This window comes from Mustela nigripes, chromosome 4 (assembly GCF_022355385.1).
Source record: "Mustela nigripes isolate SB6536 chromosome 4, MUSNIG.SB6536, whole genome shotgun sequence".
Classification (NCBI taxonomy): Eukaryota; Metazoa; Chordata; class Mammalia; order Carnivora; family Mustelidae; genus Mustela; species Mustela nigripes.
In genome coordinates this window covers 71,125,145-71,145,585 of record NC_081560.1, presented here as the reverse complement: position 1 = coordinate 71,145,585, position 20,441 = coordinate 71,125,145, and the positions used below count along the sequence as shown (strand labels likewise).

The following is a 20,441-nucleotide window of genomic DNA, read 5'->3' as shown; positions in this document are numbered from 1 at the left end:
CTGCCTTTGTCTCAGGCCATGATCCTAGGGTCCTGGGATCGAGCCCCACATCGGGCTCTCTTCTCAGCAGGGAGCCTGCTTCTCTCTCTCTCTCTGCCTGCCTCTCTTCTCTGCCTGCTTGTGATCTCTGTCTGTCAAATAAATAAATAAAATCTTAAAAAAAAGAGAGAGAGACCAATAACTCTGAAATGCAAAAGTATGAAAATAAAGCATGCAATGTTTACTATACTGTAAGAAGTTTTTTTTTTAAGGTTTTTTTTTTTAAATGTATGTATTTGACATGACCTGAGCTGAAGGCAGAGGCTTTAACCCACTGAGCCACCCAGGTGCCCAAAAAGAAGTTTTTAACAAGGAAAAGATGAGCAACTCATCAGAAAGATGAGAAAAGAATGTTAATAGGCAATTCATAAAGGAACTTAAAGTGGTCAATAAATTTAGGAGGTAATACCTCACAAATAACAAAGAAACGCAAATAAAAACAGTTATGTACATTTTTCCCACCAAAAGCAAAACAGATAATTTTCAGAGTTGCAAGGGTGTGGAGAAATGGATAACCCAGGGCCACATTCTGACCTGTGGGGGTCCTATATACATTTGCCTTTGAGGGTACTCTCTCTATAAAAAAATATTTAGATGTACATTTTATGGCTGCACTGGCATAAAAAAATACAATCCAGGCTTTATTCATTAAACATTATTTATTCATTATTATTATATTCACTTTTTTCCTCCTGATTGTAAAAGAAATTGAATTATTTGCATGACCCTTAAACCCATGTCGGGCCCTACGCAACTGTGCCTCCTGTGCCTGGAGCCTAAGTCAGCCTTGAGATAACATCGAGCAGTTGACGGGGTGTAAACCTTTCTTTTGTCTGTAATTTGGCAGCATCAGATTCAAAATGTGCATTACTTTATACCCAACAGTTACATTTTCAGGAACTTACCCCATAAAACTACCCACACAAATAGGCAATGATATATATTTAAGACAGTTCATTACATTATTCACTGTAACTGCAAAAAAAAATTTTAAACAGACTAAGTCAATCCTTAAGAAATGGTCAAATTGATTTTAGTAAAGAAAAGGTAGGTATATATGGATTGATGTTAATAGTTCCCTCCGACACACTGTTGAGTAAAAAAAGCTCTAGTAGAGAATAATATGTAGTAGGATCGCTTTCATGTCTTATATACCACACACATACACATTTCCAGAAGCTGAAGAGATGTAGGACAAACTGTTAATATAGTTATCTCTAACACTGCAGAGCTGGGGAGTACACTCTGAGTTGTATGAATTTTTATAATGAGCATTTATTATTTATACTAAAAAAGATATTTACATTTTGAAGAGAAAAAGAAATATTTCTCTTTTTGATAAAATCTGGAGCTCCTCTGAGGAAAACCGTCCTCATACTCAGCTGAGAAGCACTGAAAGGTGCCAGAACACCCAAACTGGTTTCCTCCTTGGCGGTCCTACAAATCAGAACAGGGAGAAGCAGCAAGAGAGTTTCAAAGCACTCAAAACCAAAATCAAACAAAAATTGGGGCGCCTGGGTGGCTCAGTGGGTTAAAGCTACTGCCTTCGGCTCAGGTCGTGATCCCGGGGTCCTGGGATGGAGCCCCACGTCCGGCTCCCCGCTCAGCGGGGAGCCTGCTTCCTCCTCTCTCTCTGCCTGCCTCTCTGCCTACTTGTGATCTCTGCCTGTCAAATAAATAACTAAAATCTTAAAACAAACAACAACAACAAAAACAACCAAACAAAAATCAAAGGCAGCTGAGTTTTCCTCATGAAGCTACAGTTGGCTGGCACCTTAATCATAAAATGAGGCATTCACCTGGTCCTCAGAATGCTTTCTTGCCTCCAGAGCCAGTGGTCATCCCAAGGACAGGCGGGCCCTGGGGCTGAGAAGGAAGTTCTGAGTGACAGTTAGGGGAGTGGCAGTTGGAGCACTAGCTGGGCCAGGTGTCCTGTGGCCTAGAAGAGGGGCTCCCAGTCAAGTCTATCTGCTGAGACTCCTAGTGGTCTAGGCTGTGTGTTGAGTCTCAGGGAGGCCTACGCCTGAACCTCCAAAGCCAATGACATGTCAGAGTCCTAAACCCTTAGCCCAAGGCTTCCAGAAGACCTGGTGTCCTTCTCTTGAGCAGGAGGAAGATACTTCAGAAACCCCATTAGGGACCCTGAACAATTATTTCAAATAAGTAAGACTTGGTTCTGAAAAAGCAGGCATTGGTTTTTCTGGGGGATGATAACGCACCCCCCATGGTATAGGGATATGCCTCCCCCAGGCTGCCAGCCAATGAACCTGGGAAGCCTGATTCAGGCTGCCGGGTGAGAGAAGTCAGACGACGGGGTAGCCGGACAGCAAGGAGAGGCTTGGGGACAGATGCTTGTCCTGAATGGAGACTGCTTCTGAGAACAGGCTGACTGATGTATTAACCTGCCCGTTAAACTGCCCATCAGGGCATGCCTACTGTGTGCAGGGCAGAGAAGAAACACAAAGAAGAAGAAAGCTAAGCTTCCTGTCCTCGCATGCTCACAGTCCCCTGGAGGAGACATGGATGCAAAGGAAGGGACAGAGCAGGGAAGCTATGTCAGGAGGTTGGAGAACGAAGAGGCATCCTGAGCCGATTCTGGAGAGGACAGGCTGGGGTGGGAAGCGTTGGGAGGGAGCACATTCCAGGGAGAGGGAACAGCCCAAGGACAGGGCACGGTTTGGGAGCCGTGGGACACCCGCACAACAAAGTGATGGCATTGGGTTCTCACAGGGAAGGTATGTCTGGAGTGAGAGATGGACAGCATGAAGCCCCTGCTGAGGATGAAAAAGGGAAAGGCTGGCAAGCATATCTGCCTGGGCTCTCCTCTCCTGCACCTGCTGGCAGTGTCACAGGTCCCACTCACGCTCTGTCCCATCCACAGTCTCTCTCCCTAGTTTGTTCTGCGTAGATGATTTGAGTTAATTAACATTTTCCCAAGGTTACCTGTCAGGAGGGTATAACCAAAGACTTGACTGATCTGATAAAAAAAAAAAAAAAAAAAGCTTCATCTTCCTCTCCTATTGGACTCAGAATCAACATTAACCCGGCACTTACCAAACGTAGAAGTGTTTACAACCTCACATGTACTAACTTACCGACTCCTCACTGTGATCCTGGGAGGGTTGTGCTCTTGTCATCCTCGCCTGACAGGTAAGTAAGCAGAGACGCAGGTGCTCTGCCCTGGAGCTGCACAGGACAAGGGTCTGAGTGCCCAAGGAGTCCCACAGTAACCATACCCACCAGGACACAAAACAAGATGCACAGTATTCTCTTTGAAACCAGGCTGTCTTTACAGTGCTTGCTGGCTCTCTAGATCACACACACACACACACACACACACACACACACACACACAGTGAGTAGAATTTTCTCAGGCATCCCCGCAGGCACAGATTGTCTCTGTGTGCAGTTGAACCCTTTCCCTGCTTCCAGGTTGAGTCTCTCTCTCTCTCTGATTTTGTTTCAGTCTGAGATCTCTCACTGGCACCTGGGCACTGGGGAGCCCAGCCTGGATGGTTGTGGTTCATGCTCTTTCTGAGGTCCCAGGAAGGGAGCAGGGGATTGGGTTACGGACTTCATTGAGTTGCCTTCTTGAGTTCTTTCCTCGCACCCATTGCCCTCACCTCCCAACTTGCCCCTCCGCTCCTGGCCCCATCACATTCTCTGCCTAGCAGCCCTGTTTGCACCCATGGCACATGGCTCTATTATGCTCTAGCGCAGTCTGCACAGGACTTAATGGCTTTGCTGCTTGGAGAAGGCCACTTACTGACTTAGGAAAAGCCAAGCACAAGAACTGATCAAATCTTCACACAGCCCTGAGGTGGGCAATACCATCCTCACTCGACAGACAGTGACCAGATCTGCGTGAGGATGTCCAGCCACCAGTCTTTGAAGGAGACCCAAACCACTGTACACCGCCATCTCCAGCTAGGAGAGGATTTTTAAGGCTGAAAAACTGCTGTTGTTTTCTTTTTTCCCACTAGATATTTTCTTTTCTTACTTTTTTTTTTTTTAAGATTTTGTTTATTTATTTGACAGAGAAAGAGAGAGAGAGAGATCACAAGTAGACAGGCAGGCAGAGAGAGAGGGAGAAGCAGGCTCCCCTCTGAGCAGAGAGCCCAATGCAGGGCTTGATCCCAGGACCCTGAGATCAATACCCAAGCTGAAGGCAGAGACTTAACCCACTGAGCCACCCAGGTGCCCCTCCCATTAGATATTTTCTTTTTCTTTTTCTTTTTTTTTTAATAAAAGGAGCAGATGATGTAGTGAAAAAAATTCAAACAATACAAAACGAAAAGTGAAAGTCTCCCTCACCAATTCTGTAACCACCAATTGACAACAGTTTTCTAATGGACTAAAACAAGTATTCATCACACACATACAGCTTTTAAATTTACATAAAGTGATCATATTTTATACATTGTTCTATAAATTGCTTTCTTTCCTTTATGCTTTCATATCAGCCCACAGAAGAACCTCAGTTAGTTTCCTGTGTCACCCAGGATGAAATCCAAAGTCTTTAGTTTGGCCAACATAATTTTTTTTTAAAGATTTTATTTATTTGACAGAGATCACAAGTAGGCACAGAGGTAGGCAGAGAGAGAGAGGAAGAGAAGCAGGCCTCCCACTGAGCAGAGAGCCTGATGCGGGGCTCGATCCCAGGACCCTGGGATTGTGACCCGAGCCAAAAGCAGAGGCTTCAACCCACTGAGCCACTTAGGCGCCCCATGGCCAACATAATTTTGATGCAAAAATTTGACAAAGATATTATAAGAAAGGAAAATTATAAGCCCATCTTACTCATGAACATAGATGCAAAAAATCTTAAAATTATTAGTAAACCAAACCCAGCAATATGTGAAAAGGATAGTATATCACAACCAAGTTGGGTTCATTCCAGGAGTTGTAATGTTAATTTAACATTCAGAAATATATCCCTGTAATCAACACATTAACAGATAAGGAAGAAAAAGTATTATGATAATCTCACAGAGAAAGCCATTTGATAAATTGTACACATTTGTTATACAAATAGAAATAGAAGGGAACTTTCTTAACCAAAGGGACTCTACAAAATCTATGATGGCAGAAGTCAGTGTAGCTGTTATCTCTGGGTAAGGAGCAAGTGGGGGTTTTGTGGGGGTAACATTCTATTTCTTGATTTGGTGGTTAGAGTTACTTTGTGATACAAGAGGTTAAAAAATGGAGTTCTTCCTGAGGATCTCAGAAGGGCGGAGGGCATGACTGGAAGCTATGAAACTGACAAAAACAGGAGATGGAGATGGAGATGTAGGCTGCGAAAGAATGGAGGAAACAGGGTTTGGGTGTTCATGTGGATGTTGACCCAACCCAGGATGGTGTCCTATGATGGAGAGGAAGCTGGTGAGCCAGGGGTCAAGGTTCTCTGTGAATGAGAGGGAGTAATATGTGGGTGAAGTACAAAGAGAAGTATGCACTAGGAGATGGAGACATGGATTAGGGTGCAAGAAATTTATGTAGAAGATGATTACAACCTCACATGTACTAACTTATGGACTCCTCACTGCGACCCCTAGACGCCTTTCACTGGGTGAATGGTTCTAAAACAAGGAGACAACAGTCTTTATCTATTTTCCTCAACCACTTTTACAGTTGGTCTTAATTCCCACGGAGGTCCTGGAAAGTGGTTAGTATTTCGTTCTACTATTGGGGAAACCTAGATTCAGAGCAAGAATGCCTGAGCCACAGCCCAGGCCCCAGGGCTCTTTGAGGGCCTTGGGATGTGGTGTCAGAGCAGAGGTTGTGTCTGCCAAGGATAGGAATCATGGTCCCTCCATTGATCATCAGTTTAAATAAAATCGGGGTAGTAGCTTCTTTCAGGGTTGTCAGAAGCACTAAATGAGGTTTTGTGACATCGTAGGCATTCAATACAAGTTTTCTTCTTTCTCTCCCTGGGCCATGCCACCAGCATATTCATTGGGATGTCTCCAAGTGTATCAAGTCTAGAAAACCCAGGATCCTGAAAACAGGTATGCAACCACTAAGCTACGAAGTGAGGCTGAAAAGCAGACTCCTTTCCCTGGTGAGGCTTGTTCTGGAGCCACATTAAAAAGAGGGGAGCTGGCTTGTCATAATGCTCTCTTGGCCAAACCCGTTGTCTTTCCACTCTGATGCTATCACGGGCGTGCTGATCAGAGGCTACAGGATCTTTGATAACATCGTCACCCAATGGCTAAGGCACATGTGCTTGACATTGTCGGCTTTAAACCTGTTTCCACTTCTAATGCATAAATGTCCATGGATACAACTCATATAAACAAAAGTACTTGAGGGTCTAAAATTATAATTTTTAGGAGTGTAAAGGCGTCCACAGCAGGAATGTCAGATTTAGCAAATAAAAATCCAGCACACCCAGCTAAATCTGAATTTCCGGTAAACAAGGAATGCTGCGTGGGATACATGCATATCAAAATATTAATCGTTGCTTGTCTGAAATTCGAATTTAATTTGGCGTTCTGCATTTTACCTGCCAATCCCACGCCTAAAGCCAAAAACTGTGCAACATCTTTCCCCAGAAGGCTACCAGGTCCGAGCTATAGTCCACCTCAGACGTTCCGGACGGGGCACTTCCGGTCGGGGGGCTGCGGAGGCCGGCGCCGCTCAGGCCCCACCCATCGCCGGAAGCCTTCCAGGCCAGGCCCCGCCCCCGGGCCCGCCTCCCGGCGCTGGGGGCCGCCCGCGGCTGTTGCCGGTCGCAGAGCGGGTGGAACCGCCTTCCCGCCTCCAGGGGGCAGCGGCCGCCCTCGGGTCCCTGCGTGGACAGTTCGGCGGCCGCGCCGCTCTTCCTGTCGCTGGGAGTGGCGGGCCGACCAGCGGGCGGCCCGGGCCGGCGGTCGCCATTCCCGTGTCGCTGCGCCCGCGGGGGCCGCCCGAGCCCGCCACGATGCCCCTGGGCCTGAAGCCCACCTGCAGCGTCTGCAAGACCACGTCGTCCTCCATGTGGAAGAAGAGCCCGCAGGGGGATATCCTCTGCCACCACTGCACGGGCCGGGGCGGCGCGGGCGGCGGGGGCGCCGGCTCGGGGGCGACTGGTGGGACTGGGGGCAGCAGCGGCGGTGGCGGCTTCGGCGCGGCGACCTTCGCCAGCACCTCGGCCGCCCCTCCGCAGAGCAACGGGGGCGGGGGCGGCAAGCAGGTGAGCTCCTTCGGCCCCTCTGGCGGGCGGAGGCCGACCGGGCGTGGGATGGGCGGAGATCAGCCGGGCGGGGACGGGGCGCGCGCCTGGGCTCTCCCGGATCACGGTGACCCTGCTAGAGAGGTGCGCCTGCTCCCACCCACGATGAGATCTTCCCTGATTTGGCCCATTCTAGCACCTTTTGTTATAGTGGGAAATTGGAAATGTAAAGAAGCAAGACAATTTAAAACCCGTCAGAAATCCCCGTCGTCGTAATCACTTTTGCGGTAGTAACCAGACCTCTCAGTACACACACGTATACACACACGTAAACGGGTCATGCTACTGGACCCACTTTCCCTGTTAAAGTTTATTTAATTAGTTAATGTTATTAAGTGAGATTACCATGTCATTGTTTTAATTGGCAGCGTAAGTATTCCATTGTAGAAAGGTCCATACCTAGCCCGCTCCCGGGGGTTGGGGAGCTGAGTTGTTAAGGGATGTTCTGCACTATAAACACAACAAACGAATAGTTCTTGCTTTGGCCTAGACTTCCTGGCCCACCTCTCCCGTGACCTATTGTAAGTACTTCACACCTTTTTGGAGGCTCTGGAGATGCTTGTCTGGGGCCCTCCCTGTTTTGATTAGCCCAGTTCTGGGATTACAACAGGGTAAATAGAAAAGCCACATTCTTACTTAATTTTTAAATAGCATTAGGTGGATACTCTGAAGTCCTTGTAAGATGGTGGCATCGGGACAGCAATCTTTCTGCAATTTTATTTATCTTTTTTTGTTCTTTAATTGTTTATGTAACAGAGTAAGCAGGAAAGTCACAGGAGGTCTGCTCGGCTCAGAAACACTAAATACAAATCTGCTCCAGCTGCTGAAAAGAAAGTTTCCACGAAAGGAAAAGGGAGAAGACATATTTTTAAATTAAAAAACGTAAGATGATTGTGGACAGTGTCTTACAGTAATGGCACTGAGTGTGTAGTGTGTCCTGTCAGCGCCTTCATCTCTCATCGGTTCTTCCGGCGTTTCTGCGGTATTCTGGGGAGTGGTCCGCACTTCCTAAAAGTGAGCTCCGTTGCTGGAAGCTTACTGTTTATAGTTAATAATATCCATTCTCTTTTTTTAGTTTATAATTTTTTCCACTGGAAAATATAAAATTTGAGTCTAAAAGAAACATAAACCTTGAATGCATCTGATTGCGTCCTTTCCGCAAGGAGATGGGATTATGTTTCTTGATATGGTCGGATATATTAGGGGAAAAATTTTTTTTTTATTCTTTAAAGATCAAAGTAAATAATACTAGAACTCATTTATTTCCATATTTGTTTGTTATTACAGCCCCAGAAAATGTATCTTATTGACTTATGATAATCAGTTGATGAATGTGAATCAAAAATATTGCCAAACCTTTCTTCTACTGTAAAAACTGGATGGTTAGAAAAACTTGTGCTGGGGGTAGTTGAAAGCACCTGTTTTTGCAATAAACTCTCAGTACTTTTGTATCACAAGGGGAAAATGGTCATACACAATGGATGGTGCTTTGTAGCCTACTTTTTTAAACCTCAGGTTGGTGTTCTTTCCTTTCAGAACAGGAATGCTTCCCTTACCAGTGAAGGCATTTCTGAAGATGGGCATGTTCATTTGTGAAACATAAGTAAATTCTTGTGCCGATTCTTAATCAGAATAGTTGCCCCTAACTGGTTTAAGACTTTTATAATTTGGTTTTCTTAGAATGAGGCACCTCTTGACAAAGCGTGTTAAGTAAATGCATGTGACTATAGGCGTATCGCTCACACACACAGTTTCCTCCTCTGTGTGGTGGAGTCTGCTCCGCAATTATTTTAGTATCTGTTTTGCTAGCAACCCCTCTTCAAGGTTGTTCCCAAGACACGTTTGGGGAGACCTGGTTTTTGTGTTGTGGCATGTAAGCATGTACTACAGCTTAAGAAGGGATGGCAGTAATGGCTGGGTGGTGGCAAACGACTGAGTACTCTAAGGAAGTTTCATGTAAGCTGAGTTCAGCCTCACTGGAAAGTTACTTCTGATGACTAGCTGATCCCCAGGTGGTTCCATTGTTCAGTTGAGACGGAAAACGTCTTCAAGGAGACACTTTTTCACCTTGTGTTCACCTACACATGTTTTACGCCTTCCACTCCTGTTACGGCCAGGCCTTCAGAGCCAGGATATTGTTTCCAACCCAATGTTAGTATGTAATGAAGCTTCGAGAGCACTTGAGATAGATCTCAGCAGCAATGTTAGAAGCTTATGCTTTAGTTCTCAGAAACTTTTAAGCTGACGCTAGTAGAAATAGCCATAAAATTACTCAGACTGTGCTTTGCCACAACATTCAGAAAATCATTCAGCTTTTTATTGCACTTCTTGTCAACGAGCAACAGATTTAGTATTTCTTAAGTCATAGAACTCTTGTATATGACTGGAAAAATGCCTATATATGCTACACACACATATACACTAGGAATGTGCTAATGTTTTTACTTTTTTTTTCCCCCTAGCCCATCAAAGCTCCTGAGTCTGTTTCCACTATAATCACTGCAGAATCAATCTTCTACAAGGTAAGCATCTATAGAGTTACTGAGGGACAATTTGGGCTTGTTGTATGATATGCTGCCAAATGTTGGATTTGTCCAAATGTCTCTGCTCCTCTGTATAATGTGTGACTATTCTTTGGTCTCTTCTTTTTTTAAAGGTTTTATTTATTTATTTATTTATTTGACAGAGAGAGAGAGAAAGAGAGACAGTGAGACAGAACACAAGCAGGGGGAGTGGGAGAGGGAGAAGCAGGCTTCCCAATGAGCAGGGAGCCTGATGTGGGGCTCTATCCCAGGACTCTGGGATCATGACCTGAGCTGAAGGCAGATGCTTAACGACTGAGCCATCCAAGCACCCTGTATTTTGTTCTTTTCTAAGCTAGTTTTCCCCGTACGTGGCAGGTATAAAACATTTCATCCAGAGCTGAGATAGGAGGGGTAGTTGCTTATTGAAACATGGTATTTTTAAGTATTTTAAAATGCTGTTGTATAGTGTGGAGTCATGAAAGCATGAGCCACCTACGTCACTGTGACAGTCACTGTGGGAGAAGCACAAAACAGGGACTTGGACGAAAGAGGGAGTAGAGACTTGATATCTAGTGGGTTGGGGAGGCAGAGAGATTCTAAAATGCCTTTAAGCAGAAGTGAGAGGAATTAGGACAGTAGCGGGGATTAACATCTACTAGAAGCAGATGGTGAGAGAAAGTCCAAAATATTTTGATAAAAGAGTGAGGAAGTCAGGTTTCCTAGGGCCAGAGCGCATAGACAACCTGCTCCTTTGGTGGGAGACATGACATATCATTATTTTTGAACCAGAAGGCTTAGGAAAGGGGTTGCAACACAGAAACAGCTTCCAAAGCCTGGCGGTCCTGACATAGGCAGCAGCCATTACATACTGTTGATATTTTGGGGTCTGAACTATTTTGTGGGGGGCAATGGCACGAGGTAGTGCTTCATAGCTGGCCCAAGTGGACCAAACACTGAGAAACTCAAGTGTGATACTCTGTGTGTACCTTTTATGTTGTCAGTAGCCCAGAATCTGTGTAGTCTAGAACAGCCTCTACACAGGCAAACATTGCTCCTATGTTTCCAGCATTTCAGGCATTGCTCATAATAAAGCAGCTAAAGTTTAGTATGTGCTTGGTGTGAGTCAGGCCCTGAGGTGAGCGCTTCATAGGCTTTACTTCATTCTTTGAAATAAACTCCACTCCATGAAGTGCTACTGTTATCTCCATTTTATGGATGAAGAGTGAAGCACAGAGAATTTCAAGAACTTGTTAAAGATTCTCTCACCAACAAGTCGTGGAGCGAGGCAGTCTGCTGGCAGAGCTCAGCTCCTCACCCCACTGGCAAGTGGCTGTGTGACACTGCATTGAGACCAACCTCTCTGGTGTTTCTTCATCTATGAAAGAGGGGTTGTAAATAGCAGCCATTTCAGTGGGTCAAGCGAGGTCCTGTCTGTTAAGCACTTAGCAGAGTAAGCGCTCAATGAATAGTAGAAATTAGCATCATCAGGTTTTAAAATTTGTGTATCACTCTCAATGCTGAACATAGTTTACAGATTAAGTCCAGAAGCAACTGGTTGGGAGGCACATGGCTGGCTCAGTCAGTAGAGCATACAGCTCTTGACATTGGGGTTGTGGGTATAGAGATTACTTACATAAATAAATAAACTTAAAAAAAAAAAAAAAGCAGCAACTGGTTTGGCTAAGGATTTAGTTAACTAATGATTTCCAGGCATGTCTCAACCAAAAGGCAAAAGGTGTGTGGAACCTGTTATTAAACGTATCGTTTTTTTTTTTTTAAGATTGTATTTATTTATTTATTTGAGAGAGAGAGAGAGAGAGAGCGAGCGCATGTGCCTGCTGTGGGGCTCTATCCTAAGACCGGGAGATCACTACCTGAACCAAAGTCAGACGCTTAAGTGCTTAACAGACTGAGCCACCCAGGCACCCCACAAATATTGTATTTCTTTTTGCTGTCTGCCACCCCGCCCCTGTTCGTTAGACAATAAGGACAAAGTGTAACAAAATGTTGAGGTCCTGCTGCCCATACACAGGATTGCAGAGGCTGCTGCTGCAGGTAGCACTGGGGCAGGAGGGCTTAAGAGGTCATTGCCATCTGCTGAACTCGAGCCCAGATCAGGCATGCCAGAGGGAGCTGAGTGCAGCCGCTGGGTCTGACAGCCAGGAGTATGGGCACCCAAGACCCCAAAGGGTTGAATGGCCTCCCTGTGGCAGAAGAGCCTCATGAATAGCTCTGCTTCCTCCTAATCCAGTGTTCACAGTATTGCATTGATCTTCTTTCTCTTCTGCCAGAAACCCTGAAACCTCCCTGCAAATGAAGGGACTCCCTAGATTAAGTGCCTTAGTCATGATTAGCGCTTTCTGTATATCCATGCACAACACAACACAACACAGACTAATAAACAGTTAACCAGGTTTTAGGTACTGCTTGCCACTGGAATCTTTTTTTTTTTTTTTGGTAAGATTTATTTATTTAGGCACATCTGGGTGGCTCAGTTGGTTAAGCATCTGCCTTTGACTCAGGTCATGGGATGAAGTCTCATATCCAGCTCCTTGCTCAGCAGGGAGTCTACTTCTCCTTCCTCTGCCTCCCCTTGTACTCTCTCTCTCCCTCTGCCTCTCAAATAAATAATAAATACATAAATAAAATCTTATTTTAAAAAGTTTATTTATTTTTGAGAGCATGTGAGCAAGCAGGGAGGGGGGCAGAGGGAGAAAGAATCTCAAATGGGCTCTGCACTGAGCACAACCCTGAGATCATGACCTGAGCCGAAAGTAAGAGTCCAACACCCAGCTAACTGAGCCACCCAGGCACCCCTGGAATCTTTCAGTAAGACATTGTCTTTGCCTTGCAGTTCTGTTTCCACACTATTATGTATTTTGAGTTAATATTCATTCAGCATATATTTGAGTGTCTATGTTAAGCAAGACCCTCTTAATCATTTATAATTTGGGAATAATGATTCTACGTGTGGACAAAGCAAACTATAAATGCAAAGTATTTATGTGACAAATTACTAAAACATTAAGTAGTGGCTCCAAGGACCAGCTGATGATGGACATGAACTACCAAGTAGCAGATTGTGACCCACATTGACTCTGCCTGTCCGTAGGCGATCCACATGCAACACAGTTGAAGGATCCACCAGGAAAAACTCCAATCACCGCTCAATCACCTGAAATATTTCTTCAGAATTATTTTTATGGTTGAAGGGCACACTACAGCAGCTTTCCCTCCTGCCAAGGCCCTATTTTGATGGAAGCCATGATAAATCACACTTGATTCCTACAAGTCAAGGTTACTTTTGCCGACTGAGAACCACACCCACCTAAGGGAGTGCTGGGAATCATAAAGATTTGGATCAGCCATTATGGATGTTCAAGGGAGAAATTATTTCCTTTTGAAGACCTAGGGAACTAGACATGCAACAGATGACACAGTCAGAGTCATAAGGAAGGCTTGACACAGACAAAACAGATGAGTTAGTTGGCTGCGAAGTGGAGCAGCGATAAGACCTGAAGCCGTGAGTGCTGGAAACGCAGGTAACTCTTTTGGGCAGATAGCTGAGTGAATGGCAAGGGACCTAACCTGAGGAACGGTTATAATCAGAGGAGTTTCTCTCGTTTCTTTGGGTTTGAATGTGTGGTGTCCATTTTCTTTATGGGTGGCTGAGGAGGAAGGAGTGTAGAACGTATTCTCATCAGGTAAGCATTGCTTTTCAGTATAGGACAGAGATGCACCCTGGAGCCAGTGAAGGAGCCCCAGCTGCATTCCTGCCTTAAGTAGCCTTCAGTAAGGTCACTTCCCCTTTCTACAGCTCAGTGGCTGTAGCCCAAAAAATAGGGAATATCATTGTTCTGATATAAAATCAAAGTGTCTTCATAAAAATGTTTTCTCCAGATGCACGTTTTCGGGGTTGTGTATAATTTTTATTTAAGAGTGAACAACTTTAGAATTGGTATCCAGGGCCCCTGGGTGGCTCAGTCAGTTGAGCGTCCCAATCTTGATCTCAGCTCAGGTCATGATCTCAGGGTCGTGAGTTTAAGCCCCATTCAATGTGGAGCAAACTTAATTCTCTCTCCCCCCCCAAAAAAAAAACAAAAAGGGGTGCCTGGGTGGTACAATCAGTTAAGCATCCGACTTGATTTCACGTCAAGTCCTGTTCTCAGGGTTATGAGAGCGAGCCCTACATTGGCTCTGTGCTCAGCATGGAGTCTGCTTAAGACTCTGTCTCCCTCTCCTTCGGCCCCTCCAGCTCTACCTGAGTACACATACACTGTCTTTTTCTCTCTAAAATAAATAAATCTTTTTTTTTTTAAAGATTTTATTTATTTATTTGACAGAGAGAGAGATCACAAGTAGGCAGAGAGAGAGAGAGAGAGAGGAGGAAGCAGGCTCCCTGCCGAGCAGAGAGCCTGATGCGGGACTCGATCCCAGGACCCTGAGATCACGACCTGAGCCGAAGGCAGCGGCTTAACCCACTGAGCCACCCAGGTGCCCTAAAATAAATAAATCTTAAAAAAAAACCCTCTCTCCCTCTCTCTTTGGGGGTCCCTCCACTCCCACTCAAGCTTGCTCTCTCTCTCAAAAAAAAAAAAAAAAAAGAAAGAAAGAAAGAAAGAATTGGCATCAACCATATAAGCATTGATGCATTGGACCATCTCAAAGGTGTTTTACTGACCACTGTGCAAACTGTTCATTTCGTGTTAGGGAGGTTTTAATTCATAGCTCTGGTACTTTTCTCTATTTATATTTTAAATATGGGATTGTCTTCTGTTTCCCCCAGGGAGTATATTACCAAATTGGAGATGTTGTTTCTGTGATTGATGAACAAGATGGAAAGCCCTACTATGCTCAGATCAGAGGCTTCATCCAGGACCAGTACTGTGAGAAAAGTGCTGCCCTGACGTGGCTCATTCCTACCCTCTCAAGCCCTAGGGACCAGTTTGATCCTGCGTCCTACATCATTGGTGAGTTTGACAAGTGGTACAGGTTCCTGAACGCAGGGAACTCTGCTTTATTACGTAACAGAAGCTATTAGTCTGCTTGGGCTGCTGTAACAAAGTACCGTGGCCCAAGAGGGGATAAACACAAAACCTATTTTCTCACACTTCCGGAGGCTGGAAGTGAAAGATCAAGGTGCTGTCAGGGTCACTTTCTGGTGAGAGCACTCTTCCTGGCTTGGAGGCGGTCACCTTTTCGCTGAGTCTTCACGTGGCCTTTCCTCCGTGTGTGCACACTCCTAGCATCTCCTCACCGTAGAAGAACATCAGGCCTATCGGGTTAGGGCTCCAGCCTATCATCTCATGTAACCTTAATTATCTCATCAAAGGCCCATCTCTAAATACCATCCCACTGGGGCTTAGGGCCTCAACAAACGGAGAATATAATGCAATCCATAACAAACGTAAGCCTCATTTACTGTTAAAAAGTAAAGAGCTTTGTAGAAAATATGAAAGACATTTTATATAGTTGGGGTTTGAGTGCTATGGGTTATTTTGAGTTAGAGCAGTATATACCTATTAAAAAGTGATGTAGATAAGATTTTTCTGAGTGACCCAGTGTTAAACTCTTATATTAAAAGAATTTATTGCTCACGAATGAGGCTTATTTAGGCGTATTTTTTTTTTAAGATTTTATTTGTTTATTTGACAGACAGAGATCACAAGTAGGCAGACAGGCAGAGAACGAGGAAGAAGCTGAGCAGAGAGCCTGATGTAGGACTCGATCCCAGGACCGGGGGATCATGACCTGAGCCGAAGGCAGAGGCTTTAATCCACTGAGCCACCCAGGTGCCCCTAGGCATATTTACTTATAAAAATCTAGTTAAAATAATTTCATAAGAAACCGTTCCCATTATTTCTAGAATCTTAACAGATTTTCGTTATGTGTCCCTCTACATGTCACATACCTTATCCTAGACCTTTTATAACATATCGTGTGTAGTTGAAATGGCAGTGTCTGTGCTCTTAATAATTTCAAGGCTGACAGAAGAAATGGTATAAATGTTTCTTGACAGACTCACAGGAATAAATTGCTGATTAATACAGGGGTTTTGTTTTTGTTTTTTTTTAAGATTTTATTTATTTATTTGACAGATAGAGATCACAAGTAGGCAGAGAGGCAGGCAGAGAGAGAGGAGGGGAAGCAGGCTCCCCGCTGAGCAGAGAGCCTGATGTAGGGCTCGATCCTAGGACCCTGGGATCATGACCTGAGCCAAAGGCAGAGGCATTAATCCATTGAGCCACCCATGTGCCCCTTAATACAGGTTTTAAGAATATTCAGCGTTTGTAAGTTACCTCATATTTTCAGCCTTTCTGCAATGAGCATGTATTACATTCGCATACAGAGTTTTGTTTTGTTTTCCAGAGGGAACTCAGGGGACAGATAATGTGCTGCTGTTACTCTCACCTGTGTGTGAAGTTTGATACGTGATCAGTTTTAGCCTTTGCTTGTAGGTACATAGAAGAGTGGACTTTAATCTGAATGATCTGTAGGACAGGATTCTTGGTAGAGGCAGAGATGTGGAGAATCACTTCTGGGGCTCCCCTCCCACCTCCCATTCCTCCCAATCCTCAGACACAGGAGCGGGGAGCACAGCATAGGGGTTCAGAGCACACAAAGCTGGACGATCTGGTTCCTCACCCAGCACTTATAGCCGTGTGGCTATGGACAAGTTCCTCAATCTCTCATGTCTCGTTTTCTCACACATAAAACAGGAATAATAATGGTGTTTTCCAGGTACCTGGGTGGCTCAGTGGGTTAAGCCTCTGCCTTCGGCTCAGGTCATGATCTCAGGGTCCTGGGATCGAGCCCCGTTTCGGGCTCTCTGCTCATCAGGGAGCCTGTCTCTCTGCCTACCTCTCTGCCTACTTGTGATCTCTCTCTGTCAAATAAATAAAATCTTTAAAAATAAATAAATAGGGGCGCCTGGGTGGCTCAGTGGGTTAAGCCACTGCCTTCTGCTCAGGTCATGATCTCAAGGTCCTGGATTGAGCCCCGCATCGGGCTCTCTGCTCAGCGGGGAGCCTGCTTCCTCCTCTCTCTCTGCCTGCCTCTCTGCCTGCTTGTGATCTCTCTCTGTCAAATAAATAAATAAAATATCTTTAAAAAAATAAATAAAATAAATAAATAAATAAAATTTTAAAAATAACACTACCTTTCTCAGAGCACAGTTGTGAGGACTCAAAGTATCGTTTTATGTACTCAGTACTTAAAACGGTGTGGGCATATAATGAACACTGTACACTGTATAGTACTAATACAATTTTTAGAATCCTTTCTGTATTGAGTCACTGTTTGAGGGAGTTGAACAACTAAACTAGAGAATACATAGATGGACTTAAGAATACTACATGTATCAAGGACTATGGTCAGGTCACCACCACCAGAGTGGTTTCTCCTAGCGTCCAGGAATGTTTATCTTTTATGAAAATGATATATATGTTCAAAAATGTGTTTAATCTTTCCATCGACTGCCTTTAGGACCAGAGGAGGATCTTCCAAGGAAAATGGAATACTTGGAATTTGTGTGTCATGCACCTTCTGAATATTTCAAGTCCCGTTCATCGCCGTTTCCCACAGTTCCGACCAGACCAGAGAAGGGCTACATATGGACTCATGTTGGACCCACTCCTGCAATCACTATTAAGGAAACAGTTGCCAACCATTTATAGTTTAGAAAGTGAAACTTCTTCCAGTCATTTTGTATTCATACTCTTGTAACATATGCCACGTGTTTCTTTCATGAAATTCTTAGATGGAAGGATGACTAAAAATTTTTCCCTAACTACCCAGTAATCATTAGCTTGTTTATTACTGGGAAATTTAAAAGGGATAACAAGGAATTAAATATATTTTGAAGTTAAATATATTCTATATGTGTATCTTCCCAGGCAAAGAGTGCAATTTCCAAGGGGACCATTAGGAACAGGTAGTATGTATTTTTCTCCATGATTTATTTCTAGAAACTCGTTACAATCAATGGATTGTATTTTTCTACTAGAACAAAATATTAATTAAGGTTGGATTTCTGACCAAGGACTTAATCAAATAAAGTGTAGCTATGACCAACTGTGTTTATCACAAAGTGACATAAGCTTTATTTTTTTCATCTAGAAAATGCTAGATAGACTTTAACCTTAGAGATAGTGATTGGTAGATGATTTTAGTAGCCTCAGCTTTAAAATACTGTGTTCTGTAGCAAACAGATTCGGAGTTATTTTGTCGATCTGCATTGTTTCCATCTCCCTTCTCAAAGTGAGGCTCCCAATCAAACCATAAAATTTTACAACGCAGGCAATCAGCTTTGTGAAGAGCACATGGGAGTCATGTAGTGTTCAGGCATCCCCCTTGGTAGTTTCTTGACTATCATTAAAACAACCATTGGGCAGTCAGAAAAATGACTAATAGGTTGTAAGCATTAATATCTTAAAAAAAGTCTACTTAAACTATCTGCTGTAGACTCATAGTAACAGGCCTAAAATAAAGTCTTAGACACCCTGTTTTTTATGAAATTGTCAGAATTCAGGTATAGGTTTTACTTAAGTGCAGGTCAGCTAACAAAGGGAATAACAATGTGGAAATTAGAAGAAATGGAGGTTGCACACACCCACCTCTTCTATCCTGACTTATCCAGCATTTTTCAACCCCAGTAAAGTTTGCTGGAATCTAATTTAATCATAATGATTTTGAGTTGTAGCAGTTTTAGCTGTTAACATTTTTCTGCATAGTTATGGTTTGTATGTTAGAAGGAAGCAACTGTAGGTAGCTGTGTTCATAGTTCTCTCCACAAATGTTACTGTAAATTGATTGTAAATACCACTGTAAATAGCTGAGTGCCAGTAGTCAAACTTTTGGATTAAAATATATTTTTTACCCTGTATTTACTTTGGATTTATTTACATTTATGTAAAAATGGTATGAACAGAAAATATCAGTGTTCTGCTCATAATTTGGAGCAATAGATTGATCAATACAGAATTGATTTTAGGAAAATTTCAAAGAGTGGCCAATTGATAAAAGAAATAATATATGAAACTTATTAAAATGAGGATATATTGAAAAATCAGTATATACACATACCATTTGGTTTATAAATTGGTAAATACTTACGTAATAGTTTTTTAAATAAAGATTAAATTTTCACTTTCTTCCTCAACAAATACCAATGGCATCCACTGTGTACCAGGTAAATTCATTCCTTTTCTCTTGTTATTGAAGACATACCCCAATATGGCCCCATTCTACATTCCCAGCCTTGTCTCCTTCTCCCTACCACTGAAATGTTTCCCCCAATACCCTTCTCACTTTGCTGGCTGAACTCTTGTTCATATTGTTCCCCATCAACTCCACCCCAAAGGTCTTTCTTAAGGCCCTCAAATTCTCTTTCTCCATGAGACCTTTCCAGATTCCCATGAAGCCTTGAAATCATTCAATATCCTCTTCTATTGTTGCATTTAAGTTTCTGCTTCTATTAGTCCTACCCCTGCCCCTGTGCTTCCTGGAGGACAGAGATGTTGTGGTTTGTGGTGGTTGTGTGGTTTTAAGATTTTATTTATTTGTCAGTACAGGCAGAGGGAGCAGCAGGCAAAGGAAGAAGCAGGCCCCCCACTGAGCAAGGAGCCTGATGCGGGATCCAATCCCAGGACCCTGGGATCATTACCTGAGCCAAAGGTAGATGCTTAACCGACGGAGCCAGCCTGGCATCCCAGAGATGGTGTGTTTTATTTACTCATTATTGGAACTCCCATAGTACCTAACTTGGGTCCATCCTTGTGGCAGGTGCTTAGTGTAGAGTCCAAGTTGGATGCTGTTCACTAAAATAAATGCCTGTTGATATTTTAGTTAATACTAGTGCATACTAACTTTGACTTAAATTTCAGATTCTCTATGGTCAAGCAGAATTTCAAATTTTTATCAGATTAATATTTTCAAGATTTTTTTAAGACTGTTTTTAAGATTATTTTCTGTTTTTTAGAATTGTTTTGGCAGGATGTTTTTAGAATGAGCTTTAAGTAATTCCTATACACAGTTCTTGACATGAGTATCTAGAAAATTCATCCCAAACCATTCAGGGCCTTGGCGGATACAGGTTCAAGTTCGTCCTTCCTCTCCTCCACTTCAAGTCCATCTTCCATTCCAGACTGCCTGCCCCGCTGGCCCCATTGCCAGACACAGAAGCAAAAGCCTTCCATACATAGACTGTTCAACAGGCTCCCGTAGTATATAAAGTAAAATCTCTAGCTTGGATCCTTTATTCTAGATCCTCCTTAGTGTTTCTGTCTTTCTGATCAAATCCTGACTGATACAGTTGCTGAGACTGAAAGAAAATGCATCGAACCACTGTTTTTCATGATAAGCTATTTAGAATTATTTGGCCCCCTTTTTTTTTTTTTTTGGTACTATATGTATTACATTTACTTTGGTAAATGTTTTATTTTTTTTATTTTTTTAAAGATTTTATTTATTTATTTGTCATACATAGAGAGAGAAGCGAGAGCAAGCACAGGCAGACAGAGTGGCAGGCAGAGGCAGAGGGAGAAGCAGGCTCCCTGCCAAGCAAGGAGCCCGATGTGGGACTCGATCCCAGGACGCCGGGATCATGACCTGAGCCAAAGGCAGCTGCTTAACCAACTGAGCACCCAGGCGTCCCTACTTTGGTA

General features: G+C 43.7%; 1 protein-coding gene across 1 annotated transcript; it reads left to right on the top strand.

Annotated features, from left to right (window-relative positions):
• The first annotated feature begins 6,738 nt into the window (after positions 1-6,738).
• GATAD1 (GATA zinc finger domain containing 1) lies at positions 6,739-18,661 on the top strand. The gene is made up of 5 exons (XM_059395749.1): positions 6,739-7,213; positions 8,009-8,134; positions 9,715-9,774; positions 14,564-14,747; positions 17,263-18,661. Exons 1-5 carry the CDS (start codon positions 6,962-6,964, stop codon positions 17,451-17,453), a joined length of 813 nt encoding a protein of 270 aa, XP_059251732.1. The 5' UTR covers positions 6,739-6,961; the 3' UTR covers positions 17,454-18,661.
• Positions 18,662-20,441: the final 1,780 nt, after the last annotated feature.